The sequence below is a fragment of the Gavialis gangeticus genome, unplaced genomic scaffold (assembly GCF_001723915.1).
Source record: "Gavialis gangeticus isolate Ggan-Ray unplaced genomic scaffold, GavGan_comp1, whole genome shotgun sequence".
NCBI classification, from domain to species: Eukaryota; Metazoa; Chordata; order Crocodylia; family Gavialidae; genus Gavialis; species Gavialis gangeticus.
Window position 1 is genome coordinate 41,856,560 of NW_017729029.1, and position 21,201 is coordinate 41,877,760.

Here is a 21,201-nt window from a genome sequence, read left to right on the forward strand (position 1 = left end):
CATTGCCTTGCCCCCCCCCCACCCCCAATTTCGACCTCCTCTCACTTATCCAGGTGGTAAGTTACCTGGTCACAGAAGGAAATGAGTCTGGTTAAGACAAGACCTGCCCGCGAAGAAGCCATGCTGGCTATCATTCAGAATCCTTCCTTCTGCAAGCATATCGCACATAGGCTCCTTGATGGAATTTTCCAGGATTTTCCCTGGGATACAAGTTAGGCTAATTGGCCTACAGTTGCCCAGGTCCTCTCTCCTCCCCTTCTTGAAGATGGGCACAACATTGGCCCTCTTCCAGTCTTTAGGGACCTCCCCCGAGCACCCTGAGTTCTGGAAGAGTTTCACCAAAGATTCCGTGATGATTGGCCAGCTCCTTCAGCACTCTCGAATGAAGTTCATCCAGTCCTGCTGACCAATAAATGTCTAACTTTTCTAACTGATCACACACCAGCTCAACGTCAACAGTAGGAAAGTGGTCATTCCCACCAAGCCTATTCTGAACCCTATCTAGAATGATTTTCCCTTAGTCCTCCTGTTCCCTACATACCTAAAGAAGAACTTCTTATTGTTCTTGATTTCTGTTGCTAGTTTAAATTCACTCAGTCACCACCTTAGCCTTTCTAATCTTCTCTCTACAAGTGCGAGTGCCCCCTGCCTCTGATCGCCCTCCCCACAGCCCCTTGCAGGCTGGAGCCCATAGTTTCCCGTATTTTTCTCCTTTAAAGGAGAAAAGCTGTGTTTTTCTCTGTTAAAGGAGAAAATCCATATTTTTCTGCAGCAAATGGAAAACACAGATTCCTGGTAACAGCTCTGTGCCTCAGTCATCATTCCTAAGCACATCACCTTATATCCAGCACACTCAACATAACTGAATCCATCTTTTACAACATAAAATCATATGGAAATATTACATAATTTTCCTCAGGTTTGGGCCCCAACAGCCCTCTTCCTGAGGGGGGCCTGGGCCCTCAGGCCCCCATGTACTTGGCCCCTGTGCCTGTGAGCTGACATATAATTTGTTCACATTTAACAACGTTCTGCAGCACTATCCACAGAGTTATACTTCAGTGCATACTCTGCTAATTTTACTAAGCTTACTGAAGGGACTTTAATTATACAGCAGCCTAGTTCCAGGTGAGCTCATCTACAATTATGTAAAAAACAAAAAAGAACAAACAATTAAGAGGTAATCAAAAGAGTCTCCGTGTTGATAAAACAATAAGAAGCTCCCAAGGTCATAGACTAAAAATTCATTAAGTCCAAGGGAAACAAACATTTATAGATCTGAGAATATGAAAGTTATTGTGATTATTTCATGAGTAAGTTAATATTCTGGTTTTGAAAGATACAGTCTATTGCTACTTGCATGATTAATACTGATAGATTTGGGGTTGGCCAGGTAATCAAATCACAGCATCCTACAAATTCAATAAGGAGACAAAGGTGTGAAACCTTATTCTGGGCTCTTTAAATGGAAAGAGTCAAAGAACACTATAAAATCTGAGCACATATGTGCTCAGTTTACCCAGGAAGCACTTAGATACTCTTAAGATGAGTGCTAAGATGGACAGACTGAGGAGCCTGGTATCATTTCTTACCACTCATAGGTCATCTCAAATTAATAAGAAAGCAGTTGATTGATCTAAAGAACTCAGCTACCAGTCTACCCTATTTTAGCCATAAAGCATGGCCCACAAAAGTAAATTTGTGAAGAACTCCAAACATTTTAAATGGTTGGAAAAGATTAAACCTGCTTACTTTCAACCCCAAGAGAAATTTAGTTCTGCAAATTGGTAGGCTCCGTGATGTAAATAACTATCTAAACGAGGCAATTACACATTTCTGATATATTTCTGACATTTTTTGAAGGATGCTCTTAGAGAGGTTCCTCAGACAAAGCTTCAATACCTTAGTAAAAATATGTTTCATAAAACTATATCTGCCATACATGGTGCTCCTGGGTTCATCAACGGAATGGTCAGAGCCAGAAAGTGGGAGTCAGAAACTCTTAACACTGACTTATCTCTCTCTGGCTACACAGTTAAAGATGAGTGGGGTCTGCCTCTTTATCTTCTTAATATGTACAAAGAGTGTAAATGGGAGTAGGCACCCCTATACCCAACTAAAAGCCATACAGCAGCTTTCTACTTTGGTGCAAAGATCAATCTCAGTCAACTGATTTCTGAATCAGAACATTAGAGGCATCTCACAGAGCTTTTGAGAGTCTGCACTCCTTTCACATATGAAATTCATGAAAATTTACTTCTGCTTCAATTATCTTTGTCCTATTACTTTTTTTAAGATTAACAATAGCAGTCACGACCTCTTTTGCATAAAAACTTGGAGGAATTAAGCTCCACCCACTGCTGACATTGCTACTGAGCACATACAAATAGCATCCTTTCACCCTCACTCTCCCTCTCTTCTCACATACTGCTACATTGTCCTTGCTTCTGTCAAGCCTGGTACATTGCTGCCTCCCTCAGGGGGGGAAAGGAATAGAAATACCACAGGCTTGAAGCAGCACAGGTTATAGCCAGTGAATAATAGAGCTGGTCAAGAAAACAAATACATTTCATGTATCAGAAAATTAGACAGAAACAAGTTTAAAAAAAATCAAAAGTTTCCAACCAGGTCTATAACTGGTCAACAAAACTAAAGGGAAGAGAAGGGAAGTTCAAAATTCTAAAGTGTATTTTTTTAACTGAAAATTAAACTGTTGTCCAAAATGTATACTAACTAATAAAAAGTAAAAAAAATTCAGGTAGCTAATCGTAATACAGATTGTGACCTCACCTGTTCGTGTTCTCATGACAGGTTTGCTTTGTCCAGTGCCAGCTGCTTTATTTTTGAGACAGTTGATCCATTTTTCCATCAAATCTTTTTCTATAGTTGCAGAGTCTAAGAGCTCACCTATAAAAAAAGATGTGAGCTGAGAAAGTAGAAAAGAAATAAAGTACAACCTAATAGGGAAGGCAAAGAATTCTCCATCTGGATGTTACAAATGTCTCCCTGTGAAATGGAACACTGTAGGCAAGGGAAAAAAAACCCCAGACTACTGGCCTGTAGAAAGGAAATTGGTGGATTAGCAGCTTGTAAAATTACCCAGGCTCTATCACATAAAAGTATCTTAATTTGTTCTTCTCTACTCATATGAGAAAAAGATAGTATAAGATATGCAAACAAAAGTTCCAGAGACAAATGTAGGTCCAAATCTGCAGTGCACTAAGCACCTTCTGTGAGTTACTAAGAGCCCTAAAATACCACTTCAATTAGACTTGATGGAATTTTCCACCAAGTAGACCCAACATCAGGGACTACACACACCCTGCACTAACACACATATACAGCACAGTAGAAAATCATAGGTAGAAATGGTTTTGTGATTTATTTCCCATTCTACAAGCTCTTTCCTTTAACTGGTATTCATCATTGTAGATCTAGTGCTCTATGGAGAATCATTTTGGCAAAGAAAAAAGGCCATATCACCTTTTCTTTAACTCATCAATTTATTTTGCATTTTACTTGTGTAAATTGAACGATTAGTTCTCTGATGCTAAAAAGAAGGATTTCACTAGCTGTTAGTGGAGTATTTAATAAAATTCTATTAAAGAAGGAAGGTTTTATTAAAATGTGTCCACTATGAAAACGGACTCAAAACAAACTTACTCAGCTTATCACCTCAGACATAGTTCACTTATATAACAAAGCATGAACAAGCCACCAAAGCAAACATTATCTTATTACACGGATCTTTGACAATTTGATTTTTAAGGCTACCTTCTGCCCCTGGACACAGATGGTTTCTATTTCAGATATATGAATCTGAGGGCAAAATTTGGCCTATAATGTAGAGCTTGTGTACCTAAAGAAGTTTTACGGTGAATCATTAACTGTCACAGTGCCAGCTGTTATTGCAGAGAAAAAAAGAATGCACTGGGCGGGTTAGAAAGGGAAGGAAAGACACTAAAATGGGTGTCCACAACTGGATAAAATGCATATGCTTGCTAATATGTTTTAACTAACAGATTTTAAAACCCCTGTGCTGACAAAGCTATTTGTATTCTAACATAAGCTATTTGGTCATGGTGAACTCAGTGTGGGAGCCCAGGCCACGGTACAAACATACATTAAAAAAAAAAAAAAAAAAAATCAGTATTCCTTGTCAACATCAGCTTTTAAAACATGTTGGCTAAATGCTTTTTAGATAAACATTTTTTTAAATTCTAGTGAGGACAAATTCTTATTCTAAGAATATATATTTTTGAAAAATACAGTTGATCAGTAGCTTGAATACTACTTACATCCAGCTTAAATATAAAGCGAGATAAGAGTAAAAGGGCAGGACAGGAACACTATCCTGGAAATCAGGGTTAAGTCAGATACTTAACAGGTCTCTAATTAAAGTAAAATGGTCTGTCCCCAACTCCCTTCTACTTTTACTCTTACCTGCTGCAGGCTTGTTCAGCCCACAATATATTTTTGAAATTTAATATCATCTACTTCCAAATGCCTCTAGTGATGGAAATTCTACTATCCTTTTGGGAAGCTACTGTAGATTAGCTATTTTTCCAGTATGACGATTCTGAGTCAAGGTAACTTTAAGATCTATTTATCATAGCAATAGAACTCCAGTACATAGAAAAACTGAATAAGGGCTTCCAAACCTAAATAACCTGTTTGACACAGTATATCTCCATTAAGTCTTGGTAGAGCAAAAATATATCTCTGGCTGAGCAAAGGCAGAGTTTGAGGCTTCTACTGCTTTACACAGAAAGAAAACTGGAGGCAGTTCTTATTTTATTTTGGTGTTATTTTTGCTGATCTGGGACCCCACTATGTAATTTTAAGACTAGATGAAATACATGGTAAGCTTTGCATACCTTCATCATTTTGACTTGTTGACTTCCATGTGCTTTCAGATACATCTGACACAGCACGGCATTCTGAGTTCTCTGTGGTACAATAAGATGCAAATAGTTCGTTTTCATATTGTTTGTAGGCTTCTTCCTTCTCACTGAAGGACTCAAATGTATCGTCTGAATAATCTGAAATACAGCTACTGTAACTACTGTCCAATTCCATCTGCTTGTCCTCACAGCTCCCAGGTCACCATAGGATAGTACTAAAAATAGTAATAAAAGGTAATATTCATAACAGAGTCAGTAACATAACTGCAGTAGAGCTACTAGCCTGGAAATTAGCAGTGCAATTTACATAGCCAGCTTACAAAGAGATGTTACAGGATTCAGCCTTCCTCTGTGTGTTCAAGGATGCAGCTCAACTCCAAGTTTGTTGGCAAAACATGAGGATGAAATAGTTATTTCAAGAATTTCCAATACATCAAATTAATTTGCAATGCATCCAAGTATTTTTTACATCACTGCAGACATTGCAACCTTTTAAAACACTAATGCAGAGAAGCACATATCATTACTTCTGCCATCACATCACCAAATGACCTTATTGCTGCAGTTGCTTATGAAAGATTGAGGCATATACTTCAGGTATTTTAGTATCAAATCTATTGTAGGACAAAGACATTTCATTTCTAAAAATGTCCAGAACCAAACAATGTGCAAATGTAGCTACATTTACTTCTAAATATGTATTTTTAAATTTATAAACAACCCTTAAATTGTGAAATCCTTAATTAGACAAAATTATCACTGAAGTCAGTGGATATTCAGTCAAAGTAAAAACAAAAGACTAGATTCTCTCAACCTTATTCATAGAAGGGCTACTCTGTTAGTATGGCACTGCTTCATGGAAGCCAAGTTCAAGCCCTGAGTAAAGAATTCAGGGTACCACTCTTTTATGATTATGACTACCTCCTCCAATTTACCTTTTGATACCTCACCTTTCAGGAGAGGACTTTACAAAAATACTATGCAACTGTGCTAGTAAAAATTAGTGTAAAAACTTTATAATAAAATTACGGATAACAGTTTCTTATACGAATGTGAAAACAAAAAGATCAAATGTTTGCTTTACGTTGCTGTGGGTTTTCATACCTCTCATTAGTCATTTAGAAATGCAAACTGTCCTTGGTTTACTCAACTTTATGCTGTGAAAAAAAAGGAAAAATAACAAACACCATGTCTTTGATACATTCAAATTAATGAAAGTTTATCCCAAGTCTGAGGGAAAGAAAAAGCAAAACAAAACCAAACTACAAGGGAAAAAACAAACACTCAAGTTGGTAACCAGTCATGAAGAACTGATCTCACTTACTTTATCCTCTCTTTGGAAGAAACATTGATTAGGACATAATTTCATTCTATTCAAGAAAATGCTCTGCTCCACTGTATATTTGAGATACTATAATAGCACTGGATACAGAGAACTAGAAGCACCTTGATAGAGTTTTTGTACAGCTTACAAATGTCTTTCATGATAAAGCACTCACAGATACTCTTGCCTCCCTGGTCTTCACGTTAGATTGTTTAATAAAATATTAATCCCATATTTCTTAAGCAAGAAAATTTATTATCCATTTTAGACCCAATTTGTATTTCTTGTTCATTCATGTAAAACAGATCAGTTCCAAACTTCACATCCCTGAGTTTCTTTCTTAAAAAAAAAAAATTAAAGGAAACCTCTATTTAAATGCAGATCAGCCACTCACTGAACAAAAGATAACAATTTAACAAAACAAATTATTCCTTAAGGAAAAAGTAATTATTTTTCTTTAAATGAGGCTAAACGTTCTCTACTCACAGACAGGTACTTCACGTTAAAAATAACTTTGTCAGTGAATAGAGCCTTTATACTGATGGACACAGTTAAGTTGAAAAACAATTGACAAAAATGACCCTTTAATGGAAAAATGTCCACGTGCATGAATAAGGCTCTGATCTGAAAACCAACAAATGCTTATATTTAAGCAAGAGGGCAGGGCCACCGAATTATCTAGAAGATATATGGAAGCAAATCTTCTCCACGAGTAAGCAAATTGTGGGTAAAACGACATCAAAGGAAGAGGATAAAGTAAGCAATACTGGTGTTTTAAAATATTTACAAGAGTAACATGAGCATGTCACTGTCATTCCCTTCTTGATAACATGAGGAGGGGGTTTTAGTCACAAATTCACACGCTAAAAGATATCAGAGAAGTCGGGCTGGAAAGGGCCTCTGGAGGTCACATCTAGTCCAACTTCCCCCTGCCTGAAGCAGGATCACCCCTAGCCAAACCATCCTATACAAATCTTTGTCTCACTTATTCTTAAAAGTCCACAACTTAACCCTGTTACATGACTACAAGGCATATAACACCCTAACCTGCCAGACACCAAGCAGCAGGACAACAGTGGTCAAAATCCAGCTTCTGCAAGAGCTGTTAAAATACAATCAAGAGATCCAATGAAGAGGCCATGCCCCTCACTACAGAGGAAGGTAAAAACCCCCACAGTCCTTACCAATCTGGTCATGAGGGCAAATTCCTCTCTGACCCCAAAGGCAGTGACTGCTCTGACCCTGAGCAGAAGGGCAAGATTCTCTTGTCAGGAATCTCTGGGTTTTAGTCCCAGCAGAAGCATCAGCACACTCCTGTCACTACTATACTTAAACGATACTGACTATGTTCACCAAACTGGTACAGGGCAAAAGACTGATGTGGAACCTCACCCAATCACATACAACTAACAAAGATACTTCCATTTGCAAAATGCATTTAAGGTGAAATCCTGGCTCTTATATCTATTGGTCAAGGGATGGTCTGCCATACTCTTCAACAGAGTCAGAATTTTACTGGGATTATTCAGCACTGCACTGAGATACGCAAGTAAATTAAATTACTAGTACCAGTGGAAATTCCCCTTCCACACAACTGAAGGACCAGACCCAATTAAATCACAAGCTTAATCCTTTTTCCCACTGAAATCATAAAACAAAAGTAATCTTAGTGAAACATGCTGAGTCCACCTCCTAAAAACAGATAAAGAAAAATCTGTAATACAAAGATTTAATTTACAAATTGTCTCACATTCAATGTTCTGTGAAAGTTTTCATTTAAGAGTAAACTAACTACAATGATCTCCCTGCAATAATAAACAGAAGAGCAGAATGAAGAGCCCAATCTTGTTCTCTCCGGCAAAACTCCTGATGACTTCAATAGTGAAGAATCAGGACTAAAAACACATAGGTATTACACAATGGATTAATCTGAACCTAGTTTATATATACACACACTGGTAATTTCTAAAAAGAAACAGAAAACCTTTTTATGCAGGTCAAGTTGCAAATCTACAGGTACAAGATCGGAGACTTAATACCTTTGCAAAAGCATTTTTATCAATGTTATCATGTAAATTTGAACAGCTTATATGAAAAAATCATGCAACTTTTGTATTGATAAAATCAGTTTTGGTACCAGTATTTGGTATGAGACAAACCAATTTGTAATTTTGTAATGTTAATCCTCTAGGATTTCATTATCTGCCCTTAATCTTAGGTATTCTCATGTACATTATAACTGTGAACATCTGACATGACAAGATGTCACATTTATGTATTAAGTAATGTCATCATCTTTACAAAGATTCTGTATACTGTAGAGTCTGCTATTTGGCAACCACTGATTTCAACAGTATACACTGGCCCTGACTGATACCAGTGTATGTCCTGGAACTAAGATCCACTCAACAGGACCTGAAATCCCCATTCTTCCATGCTTAGAAACACAAATGTCCACACATCTCCTGTGACCATGTATATTAATTCTGAATCAGCTAACAATTCAAACACAGACTAACCCATAGATAATACCTTCCCTTTGCTATAAGAGACTCTCTCTGTTCAACCATTATTTCAGCAATCAAGGAAGTCCTTGCATTAGCTCAGTAGAAAATTTTACAAAATTCACTTGGTAAGAAGCATCATTCCTAAATTGCAAATACTTTTTTTTTTTAATTTTGGTGAAATATTTTATTTGCTTCCTTTTTATTTAGAAAGAAGAAGTGTGTTTTCACATCTAGGGCAGAAAGAACTCCTAGGTTCTTTTCCCAGTTCTACACTTGTGAATTTCTGAAAGCTTGATAGAGACTTTAGGGCAAGATTTCATAGAATCATAGACTCAAGGAGTCGGAAGGGACCTAGACAGATCATCTAGTCCGACTCCCTGCCACAAGCAGGAATGAGCACTGGGGGTGGGAGGGATCATAAGACCCCAGCCATGTGCCTATCCAGTCTCCTCTTGAAGATTTACAGGGAAGGTGAGAGCACCACCTCCCTGGGAAAAGGTATTTAAGATAGGGCTAGGACAAACAGAGCACTTAGGCTCCAAAAATAAAGCATTTAAGAAGACTAAGCTTACTAGCCCTTGGAGTGGAAGCCAAAGCCCTGTCCTAAGTTTCTAGGCTCTTTATACAGTTCAGTGGGAGACTTAAGTACCTCAGACTGCTAAAACATTTAGCATTCTAAAGCATGGAACAGCACAGTCTGCAAGGAGGATGCAATCCAAGCACCTCATTCAGGACCCTCTCCTAAAGACATATGCCTACCCCCTTTCTTTCAAAGAACCAAACAAGGCGCAGTCATATTTTAAAACATTTACAATCCTCATAAACCCATATTTTTTCAAAGGAAAATGATAGCTGAGATGACTTACTAAATCAGGTACCTCAGGAAACATAGCTGAAGGAACACCTAATTTCTGGATCCCAACCATGCTTAGGCCTCAGCTAGATGTCCCAATGCTGAGCCCTGTCAAGACTGGGGCAGTTCTGAACCTGTGCAGAGGTGCAATGCTACACACCTAGAGAACTTTAGTTAAAGAATAAAGAACTTACAGATGTAAAGAACCTCACAACTGGAGCTTGGGCACCTCTGGAGTTAGGCAGCAACTGAGCAAAGGTTTTTTTGAACTATGGTTTTGGATATGAGCCCGTAAGTCCTTTATTGGATCTAGCTAGTTCCTAGCAGTCTTTTCAAGCCCCAAATCCAGTTAGGCTTTGGATTCCTACGGATTTCAATGAGAGTTGGAGACCCAGTGAGTTGATTTTTAAAGATGCACAATTCTACCTGCTTTCCACAGGAGCTGCCAGTACTTAGTATCTATGAAAGCCAAGCTGTGTCCTTATATTCATCTGTAAAAGGGGTACATCACACATGGAGATTATAAGACTTAATGATGTTACGTAATGTATTAAGCTCTGGGAATCACTTCTGGGAGTGCAAATAACTTTCATGTCTTATTTTTTGCTGCATCTGTTGAGTTGGAACAAGTAGCAGCCTGTAATAGTCATAACACAACAGGATATTAAATTGTTACAGGGTTCCTATTTTGCTATAATGATGATCCAACAGTAAGAAAAACTTTCAGATCTAAGCTTCTAATATTAATAAACATTAAAGTAATTCTTCTGCTCATTACACCAACATTAAAGCAGGAGGGAAACTAGTTAATGAGATCAGGGTTACTGAAGAATAACAATAAGAAATGCTAACTGAGAGCCAATTAGTTCTCTTATGCACAAGCTGACCTAATGTCTTGATGTTAAGTGAGGCTTTGTCCTCAGTGAATATATAGGTTAGGCAAGAAGTGAACAAGAGGGATATGGTGAAAGAAGGAACTGTTTGAGCTGGAACCACCTCACAACTTCAGATGGGACCAATATCACTGTGCCTTTACAATGGCAGCATGAGCAGAAAAAAGGGCTGTACAAGGCCTGAAAATAGCAGAGCGCCAAAATTACAGATAAATGGATTTTACAACCCAAAATAAAGTTGCATCTGCCTCTGCAAAGTCTTATTTGGTCATAATGAGGATGCAGCAGATAGCTATTGTGACAGCAAGCTCAGCTCCCTATTGAGGGTGCTTGGAAGGGAGGGATGAGAAGACATTGTTTGAATTGGTCTCCTTGCCAACTGCAGCAGGGGCACCAATTTCATCAATGCAAAATAACAAGTTTCTGTGGTATAAGGCCAAAGGAACGAGAGATGATTCCAGATGAAGCTCCAAGGAAAATAGATTCCGTCTTCCTTTCTGATAAACAAGAATACCTACCATAACTGGACCAGCATGTTCTAAAATTATTTATAGTTCTAGCAAATCAAATTGGGCAAAAAACTCTTCTCTATGTATTACAGTAGCAGAAATCAAGGCAAACTAAATTTCCAAAAAAAACCCAAACCCCTTTGTGGTCCCTTCATTTCTGGGCAGGAAAAAATATTTTTTAAAAGCTTTAAAAGCCTTCTCACAAGGTATGATGCAGTGTTAGCTGACAAACCTTCTATCTGGAGCGGGATTTCATAGACAATGTATTCAGTATATTTTTTAACAAGACAGCTCTGTTGGCACCAACCTGAGGGCTCCTTGTAGTCTTGGCAGCAATGTGTTTCTAATGAGGAGCCACTGTTGGCAAATTAAATTGCGTAGTGGTTGACTGTGTTTCACTTCCAAGGCATGTAACTTGTTTGGTGGAGGGGAGCCAGATCTACATCAACCACACTAATTCCACCTTCCTACAGCTCCCTCTCTTCCCCAAGGACTCTAACAGTAACACTTAATATCTTCCTCTCAAAATATTCCCTAATTTTATAGCAAAGATAATTTTTTCCAAAAAAAAAAATCACCTTTTTTGTTAATTCAGCTTGCGTCACCAAAAATATATGAGTTCATCACAAAAGTTTATGAACACATTGAGAATTGGCAACTCACTGTGCATTAAATTAAGATTTAAAAAGGCTACCAAATACTAAACGACAAATTAGGGAAACTACTGCTTCTCCTTATGTGACATTGAGACTGCACCTTGAACTATATATCATATTCTGAGCTAGCATTTCTCAACCCATGGGTCGTGACCCAAAAGTGGGTCACAAGAATATATGAAAGGGTTGCGAACAAACTTTAAAAATGGATCAACAAACTTAAAAAGGGACTTTCCTTTAAAGGAGAAAAATGTGGGAAACCATGGCTTTTCCCTGGCAGAGTTCCAGCCTCCAAGGGACTACTTTGGGCCCTGCATCCCCACACACCCACCCCCTACCCCCCGCACACTGGGGGGCTGGGGCCTGGGGGCGAGAGACAGTGTGTCGGGAGTGAACAGCACTGGGTCAGGACTGGCCATTGATATTTACAAATGACTCCTGGTACAAAAAAGTTTGAGAACCACTGTCCTAAGCAACCTAATACAACACTGATACACAGAATGGAGGAAGCTGTTGTGACTAGGATGACAGGAACTTGTGAGGGTTCAGGCAGTATAGCCAACAGGGTTAGGGATGGTTAAGTCGGGAGGTATATCTTAGGAGGGAAACTATAAAAGATTGTAGGGGTATTTCTTCATGGGTTGCAAGAGCTGACAAATGAATTCCCTTTAATGAATAAGGGATGCAGAGGTGTTTGATGCTGGGGAGGTGGTCTGGGAGTAACGAGTCTTGGCAGCTGAGTAAGGGAAAACAGAGTAGAGGGCATGCTGTACAGGAGTGTTTCCTGGACTCTCCTCTGCCAATCTTTCACAGAGGAGGAAAACAATCATTTGAAACATTACTGTCTATGCATAGAGCAAAATAAGCTTCATTTGCATGTAATGACAGCTACCGATTTCTCAGTGAAAACCATAGTACTTTCTCTGATAAATTTCTAGGCTTGTCTACACAGAGAAGTCTAATTTGCAATTTGCTGCAGCATGCTAAATATGCAAAAGATGGTTCACTGTAGCAGATCCACATAGCCAGCTGGCTCATAACACCACGTGAATCACTGCATCCACACAGTAAAGATTTACCTTTATTCAACGTTCAGTCTTGTAGCAGTTTCGTCTTTCTGCTAGGAACAGTTCATTGAGGAATACAGACCACAAACCAGCCAGAAGTAGCTATGATTTTAGGACTTTAGGCCAAACCCTCAAATTCCTATAGTGAGTATTATGATGGGAGGGAAGAACGTTTGCCTCTGGGAAAGTCAGACAGACATACATCTTATGCATGGCAGCTTTCATTCTCCAGGACTGCAGGATCCCAAAGCTCATTGGACACTGTAGTGAGGATGCTTACCCCATTACTGAAAATATGACCAATTTCTGGCTGGGACACAGTCAGGCACAAGCAGCCCACAGCCATACAGTGCACAAGATGCACTAAACACTGTATTCCATTGAAACTACAGGGGAGGGAAAACTGTCAGGAAGCCACGGGAGGTGATGGAAGCAGATTGCAGTCAGGCTTAAAGAGGGGCTGGAAACATTTAAGGACGACAGATCTATTAATGGCTATTACACAGAGTGGTTGGAGATGTTTCCTCTGGCATCTCTAACCCAACAATGGTGGATACCAGGGAAAGTACTGAATAGGGGATAGATCACCCTAGAGATACCTTGTTCAGTGCTCTCCTTTTATAGCATCTACTTCTGCCACTGTCAGAGACAAGCCAGTGGGCCAGAGGGGCTATTGGTCTGACCCAACATGGCTATTCTTATGTTCTAATGTTCAGAGAGGTGCACTTGCTAATGAAAATGTAGGATCACATCATGTATCACTCATTCCTGTCATCATACCCACTGGGAATGTAAGAACTGCCAAGTACTGGGTCAGACCGCAGGTCCATCTTGCCCACTCTTCTGTGTCACACAGCTACTCTCTGCACCTCTTTGTTTATGCACTCCCCATCTGCAGCCCCACCAAGTCCTGAGACTTCCTGCTCAACCTCCTCCTGGCCCTAGCCAAGCTGGCAATATACCTGACCAGGAAGGAGGTTCTAGCTGGGTGAACCCGCAGGGAATGCAGGGCTGTCTTCCTGTCCCTTGCCTGTTCACATCTCTGGGCAGTCATTCAAGGGCTAGTGAGCACTGTCAGTGTCCTCTGCTCAGTGTCCCCACCTTGGTGCACTCATTTTGAACCTTTGACCCATCCTTGTTTTCTCTGTACTTGTCCCCTCAAAATCAACTGGTGTATACCCAATAGCCCTCCCCTCCATAACAGGGGGGCTAACAATTGCTCCATGAGAGTCAAGGCCATGTTAATTCTATGAACCAAATAGGCCTGTCACACAGCTACTCTCTGCACCTTTTCATTTATGCACATCTCATCTGTGGCTCCAACAAGTCCTGGGACCTCCTGGTCAACCTCCTCCTGGCTCTAGCCAAGTTCACGATCTGTCTGATCAGGAAGGAGGCTGGCAGGACCCCTGGGGACTGTAGGACCATTTTCCTGTCCCTAACCCAATCATGTCTCTGGGTAGAATTTCACTGGGCAGTGTTCACTGGCTCCTTGGACTAATTTGAGGGCCAGTGGGCACTGCCCAGTGTGTTCTGCTCAGTGTCCCCCCTTCCAGCACTTGTTTTAAATCTGTGACCTTACTCCTGTCCCTGTTTTCTCTGTAGTTGTCCCCCAAACTCAGCTGACATGTCCCCTGTGGCCTCCCTCCTAAGGGGGGCTTATTGTTCTTTCTTGATGGGCACAAGTCCATAATTGATTAGGCATGTCAAAAAGGCCTGTGTCACACAGCTGGTGCACACCTACCTTGAGTGTGCCAGGTTGCAGCCCCTTTTCTGCCTCCTCCAGAATCTCCTGCTCAGGTTCTGGTTGCACTTAGAAATCATAAAAAATTAGGGTTAGAAGGGACCTCAGGAGGCATTGAGTCCAACTCAAGGCAAGACTATCCTGCTTTGTCTAGCTGGGTCTTAAAAACCTCCAATGATTGATCTTCCACCACCTCTCTGAGTAACCTGTTCCAGTGTTTTACTACCCTCCTAGTGAGAAAGTTCTTCCTAATATCTAACCTAAACTTTCCTTGTTGCTCCTTGTTCTGTCATCTGCCACCACTGAGAACAGTCCAGCTCCATCCTCTTTTGAACCACCCTTCAGGTACTTGAAGGCTGCTATTAAATCCCCTCTCAATCTCCTCTTCTCCAGACTAAATATGCCCAGTTCCCTCAGTCTTTCCTCATAAGCCATGTCCCCCAGCACCCTCACCATTTTTGCTGCCCTCTCCTGGACTGTCTCCAATTTGTCCATGTCCTTTCTGCAGTGTGGGGCCCAAATCTGAACACAGTACTCCAGATGTGGCCTCACCAGTGCTGCATAGTACTTCTCCCTGCACCTCTTCTTTTATGTACTCCCCAGCCCCACCAAGCCCCAGGAACTCATGGTCAACCCCCTCTTGACCCCAGCCAAGCTGGACATCTACCAGACAAGGAAGGAGGCTCTGGCTGATGGAGGAACAAGTGCAAGGGTGGGGCGATGTCTTCCCTTCACTCCTCCACTCGTGTCTCTGTGTAGTTTCACTGTGTGGCATCCATGGGTTCATTTAGGGGGCCATGGGCACAGGCCAGTGTACTCTGTTCTGTGTCCCCTTCCAGCTCCCTTATGATGAACCTGTCCCTTCACTCCCCTCCCTGTTTTCTCTTTACTTGGGCACATCAGAGGCCTGGGCACCAAGACAAGCTGTGGCCACTGTGCTCTGCTCAGTGCCCCCCGAGTGCATGTTATTAGTTTCTGAGCCTCACTCCTGTCCCTGTCACAACTTAGGCTAGAGTGCACACTTCACAGCCCCCTCCGAGACCAGCTGTGTTGCCAGGTGTACGATAATTATTGTATTTGTGCAATAATTTCAACCCTTGTATGATGTACGACCAATAATAGTAAAAGCATTCAAAACATACAATAATTTTTAAGGCAGCTAACTGATGCCAAAAATGCAAAACCCAGATCAATCTTGGGGAGTCTTAACTTACTTTTTTTTGGGGGGGGGGGGGGAACGGGGGGGTTAATATATTTTGTGTTCCAGGTTAAATCAGATTGATTAAGCAGATCTCAATCATTGCAAAAACCATGGATTGAGCAGGCAGAACTCAATCATTCTAAACCCAACGTAGGGCACTACAAATGGTGAGCGTCCTCCATCACAGCCTTTCACCCCAGGACTTTAGATACTCCAAAATCCATTGCCAAGCATCCTACCTGCAGGCCCAAGCCCAGAGAGCTTAGGATTCAGGTGCCCCCAGAAACTACAGGCAAGCATCCACCATCCTAGACCAGGACTTCAGTTATTCCCTGCACTGGATCCCTACACCCACTAGAGGCTGGGTTTGTTTGTTTTTTATTCTATTTAATTTGTATCCACAGCCAAATAAGCCAAAACTAATTCCAAATCCAAGGGTCCAGAACCATAAGTGGCCCTACTACCGGCAAATATCCTCCACCCGCATCTGGGGCTTCAGATGTTTCCAAAACCTTTGGCAGGCATCCTACATACAGGCCCAAGCCCAAAGGCTTGGGGTTCAGAGGCCCCCAAGTTTTGCCTCCCCTCAGCCATAAAGCACTCAGAGCAAGCAAGAAAAAAGAGACTCCTGTTTCCATAAACTCGGCTTAAAGCCGCCGCACCTCGGCAGGTCCCAAACCACGCCAGGAGAGCAGTTCTCCTGCGATGCAGTTGAGGAAAACTGCCTTCTTGGACCCAGGTACATGGTATTTCCCCTACCAGGTCGAGAAGCTGCAATGTTTGTCCTGAGCCTTCAAGAGGCTGAGAAGCGACACCGCTGGTTTGCTCTCGCTGCTCTCTTAGGACAGCTCACCTCCTAATAACGAAAGGCTTCAGCGTCGATGACCCTCGTCCTCACTGCCACCCAGGCTATTCCTGCACAGCTAGCAACAGGCAGTAAGTAAGACTGACTTACTTATTTAATTTCTACCCAGAAGCTCACAAAGAGGAATTTTCCCTGCTATTTGGGTCGGTCTAATACAAAGATACCGGATTTCCCCTCAGAACCTCCTCAACACTTATTTGCATCCTTTTCTCCGTGTACTTATTTGCATCCTTTTCTCCGGTAGTTTTTCAGCAAATCCGATCATGTCCAGTTTCCTAGTTGAGACCTGGCAGGGCTGAAGACAGCCGGGGGAGGGGGTTGTCCTTACCCCAGGACTGTGGCCCCGGCGCGAGGAGCGGCCTCACCTCACCCGGCTCCCGCGGCCGACAGGGCCCCGCTGCCCGCGCTCCACTTCCGGCCCCGCCGCCGCCCGCGCGCATGGGACAAGGCGGTGCTGGGGGCTCGTCCCTCCCCAGCAGCGGCCGCTCGTCTCCCGTCACCCGCCCCAGGTAAAGCGCTGCAACCCCCGCGGCTTGCCTCCACCAGCGGCCGCGGCCTCAGCCTCGCCTCAGCGGGCAGCTCTGAGGGAGCTGCTGGAGGCCCGGCCGGGCCTGACTCCCCCCGCCTCTCTCCCCACGGATGATCCCCGCTAGGAACGGTGTTTGGGAGCACGTCTGAACCAGCCTGGATGATATTTGGGAAGACGCCGTCTGCCCCGCCCCCCCCGCTTCCTATCGCGACCGAGGGATGGGCCCTGCACAAACATCACCCGCTGCCCCTTTCCTCCAAATCACTAGCGAAAGTATCAGATAAAACCCAAACTGGCACAGGGCCTTGTCGTTTCCTCGTTTAGGGCACCCGTTTGTTGTTGTAACAATTGACCTGAGTTCATTATTGACTGATAACAAGACTTTTTGCTTCCATTTTAATTTCCCTTCAGAGGGCTTCAGGTAGACAACTCCTTGTAAAGATGCCCCCCACCCTTTTTTGGTTTTGGAGGGGTTTTTTTGCAGGATTCAGGGAAGGCTGTCTCCAAATCTTAGCGACTTTCCCATGGGCTGTGACATGCTGTCACAGGCGTGTTTCATCATATTGTGCCGTGTTTGGGTGCCATGTCAAGATCAAGTTTAGCTGCAAGGTCCTGGGAATAGAAACTGGGCCTCCTCAGATTGCACCGGGCACATTTGCAAAGTCCAGATCCTGAAGGTGATATGTGTTTGCCAACATTATGCAACTTGTATGAGGAGACAGGTTGTATATTGTGATGGTATTGCAGAAGACTAGAAAAATGCCTAGCTACAGTAAAGAATGAAACAATTCAACAGTTCTGTAGACTGATAATGCACATGCTTTAGATCAACAGTTCTTGGACTGTTTTACAAAATAACAGCTGGCATCTGCAGAGATCTGGCTGCTCATAGAGCATGCACCTTTCTTGTTTCCGCTTGACCCATTTAATCAAATTAAAAGAAGATACTCTCATTAAACATTTTCTCTGTTCTTTTTTCTTCCATCCATGCAATTGCTACAGATGTCCACAGAGATGATGTGTGATTGTGAATGGGTGGGGAAATCATCCATGCAACAGGGTCAGCCAGTTGTATTATACTATACAAGAGGGTAGAGCTCCATAAAACCGATCATTTATTAAGATGTTGTTAGTGTGATATCTGCAGGGGGGAGGGGAGACACTACTACTGATACTTAGAAATGTGTGTAATTTGTATTAGTAATATCTGTGACATACATTAAAAAATCCCAAACCTAAGGGTTCCCCCTTTTATTGGTTCTTGCTTACTGCTTTTCCATGTTGGGGAGGTGAGAGGGAGAATAGTAAAGCAAACATCTTAGCAAAATTACAAACTGAATAAGAACAGAATCTAAAATAATCCAAGATCATAAACTGCCAATGTTCATGGTGTGGGGGACATGTGATCAACGGATGGGTTCTGGAGAAATATCACCCCCTTACCCTGTCTTACAAATCAGTAGTGAAAGTATTAAATAAAACAAAAACTAACATAGGGCCCTGCAGTTTCCCTAAAGATTTCCTCATTTATGTCACCCATTTGTTATGGTAACAGGTGACCTTAGTTCATTATTGACTTAGGTTTTGAATTGATTACCTAGAGATGAAAGACTTTTTGCTTCCATTTTAATCTTCAGATCTACCCAGTCACTTAATTAACATTAAATTTTGATACATGAAAAAAACAGAATATTGTATCAGGTTTATTTGTCCAATGTTTATTCATAGGGAAGTACGCTCTGAGTTAGAAGGATTTGATTTGAAGCACAAGATTCAATAATTCTTTTCATTAGTCTTCTTTGAAACGGGTCAGTTTGTCATTGCAATGTCCCTAGATGGTTAATATTTTGAACAGCATAATTATTTGAATTGGTATTTGTTTTAAAGGATTTGAAGGTGCTAGAGGGTATTAAAATTTGTTATTACTAATGCCGTATCATGGACTTGGTGCTATTCAGAACCAAAAGAACTGACAGCCTTTTAATTCAGCTCATCTCTTCATCATATGTTATGTTAAAGGTAAACACATTTGTTGAATGTCTTGCTACTGGCAAATGATTTTTGATGTCTCCTTCCCGCAAGAATGCAGTATCCCTTTAGCCATAGGACTGTATAAGCATTCATATTTGCTAGATATGTGCATTTCCCAAGTAACCATAATGCAGTTACTGCTATGGACAGAACTAATTAGGCTCTCATAATGAGATTCATTACCCAGTGGTGGAATTATGGTTAATTCTATTGGCATCACACCACACTCTGATGCTGGGTAAAAATTGATATAACTCATTAATGAGCTACTCCCCTCCCATTTCCTTCACTTTCCTGAAGTTTTGCTATTTTATATTATATGAAAATGTAGGCAATATGAAAACTGTTTATACTCCGTAATTATGAAAGACAAATGCAAGAACTCTTTCAAACTTGAGGAATAAGTGTTTGGAGTTAGAGACCAACAAAATGATTTTTTTTTTAATCTGCTACCAAGTAGCACCCAGACTTCATCCATCATTGAGCAGAGTGGATAGCTTAAAAATATTGCACAGAAAATGATCGGGAACATACATCCTGAGGCCTGCTGCATTTGAAAATGGTGGTTTCAATTCCCATTAATCCACCTCCTCAATTAGGAAATTGACTGATCTGTTGCTTAGAGTTGTTGGAGACTGGCTGTTGTCCACGCTGGATCAGAAAATGTGCATACAGATGAAATGTTATTAGCTGCCATTTCTGTAGTTTTAAGTAGACAGGAATTAAATGGAGCCATGGATGAAATGAAACAAAAGTTTAACAGAGCAGAAAAGTTACATTTCTGACCTATGTTTGTAGAAATTTGAAGATTTTTTTTTCTAAGGGATATATGTTGAAATTTTTTAGCTCTGAAAATAAGGCCTCAGTCACGTTCTGGAGACCATGGAAACATTCAGTTGATATAATCTTAGAGAAACTTGTGGATTAAAAGGAGGATTTGGCTGAAGGACATGTTACTTGTCAAAGTCACTTCATTTAATAAGGATCAGGCGTAGCCAGAAGGGACAAGGGATTCCATGTTAAAAACGTTTGGAACTTGTCATGAGCCAATGCACATAATCATTCCATTACTGTAAGAGTATTGCAGCAACTAGCAGGTGGCTGTTTTTAATTATGCCTTGCCTGACTGCTGGAAGCCACAGTAGGGCTCTACTTGCACTGAACTCCAGTCTAGGGTGAACTAAAGATCTGTGTGAAAAAGGGAAACTGTCTCATGGAAGCAACCCTATTATTTTGTACTGTAATCTTGACAGCTTTTGTACCCTATACAGATGGGTATACCTATGCCTGAGTAAGTATCTGGGTGAGAAACCTCTGAGAAACCCAGGTTGTGAAGGAAGGGAGACGACTGATTTAGTAGTTAGGTTTTTTTGCTCCAAGTCAATAACAAACCTGTTGCTTCCATGTTTTACTAGAGGGTATTATGCTAGAAGTGTTGCTGTCATTGAGATGACACACACAACAATAATGACCACTTGTGATTGTTAAATAGCCTGTGTCTGTTTTCACAAAGGCTTGGCTATTAGTTTTGGGTATCTTGGCCACATTCCAATTTGGATAATTACATTCTGCCTTCCCATTTTTTTCTCTGCAGTTTCAACTGGGTATATTATTCACTTTCTGTCCTGACAAGTGCTGTGAAACAGCTGACGTGTTCCTCCTTGCCGTGGGAGCTGCATATGTAGAGTGGTAATTGCTTTACTGTCCTTCCCTTCTTACAGTTACAGTGTAATTAAACAAGTATGAGTGATGAAATAGACCAGAAATCAAATAGCACAATCCCAAAGCTGGTTTGAGGAGTTAAAACAAATCTAATGAAAAATAATAGGAAAATGCAGCCCAGTTCCTTCCAACAGCACTCCAAAATAACTGTAGACTCAGTGAAGAACCTCAGAAGTAACTATCTTTTTTCATCCATTTGAAATTCATACCTTGATTAAAAAATAAGTGGGGGTATGGAAGGAAACCAAAATCTGAAAATACTCCAGTTTAAAACAAATTCATGGTGGAGACTCTTAGATTTTGATGGGAGCATGCGTGAGTTCAAGAACCTGTTCCCCCCTCAGTATTTTCTTCTCCAGACTAAAGAACCCTAGTTCTTACAGCTTTTCCTTATAA

The 21,201-nt window shown here is 41.2% G+C and overlaps 1 protein-coding gene across 3 annotated transcripts in view; it reads right to left on the reverse strand.

Annotated features, from left to right (window-relative positions):
• Nucleotides 1-16,900, reverse strand: part of CUNH8orf48 (chromosome unknown C8orf48 homolog) — a 50,104-nt gene extending 33,204 nt beyond the window's left edge. For 2 of the 3 annotated variants that reach the window (XM_019521476.1, XM_019521474.1), the window contains exons 1-3: nt 16,852-16,900; nt 4,878-5,119; nt 2,791-2,907 (exon numbers count right to left, since the gene is read on the reverse strand). In XM_019521476.1, coding sequence (XP_019377021.1) covers nt 2,791-2,907; nt 4,878-5,079 — 319 coding nt within the window. In that variant the 5' untranslated portion in view covers nt 5,080-5,119; nt 16,852-16,900. Of the gene's footprint in view, nt 1-2,790; nt 2,908-4,877; nt 5,120-14,024; nt 14,064-16,851 lie in introns of those variants that run through there. The other variant, XM_019521475.1, reaches the window with a different exon arrangement.
• Nucleotides 16,901-21,201: the final 4,301 nt, after the last annotated feature.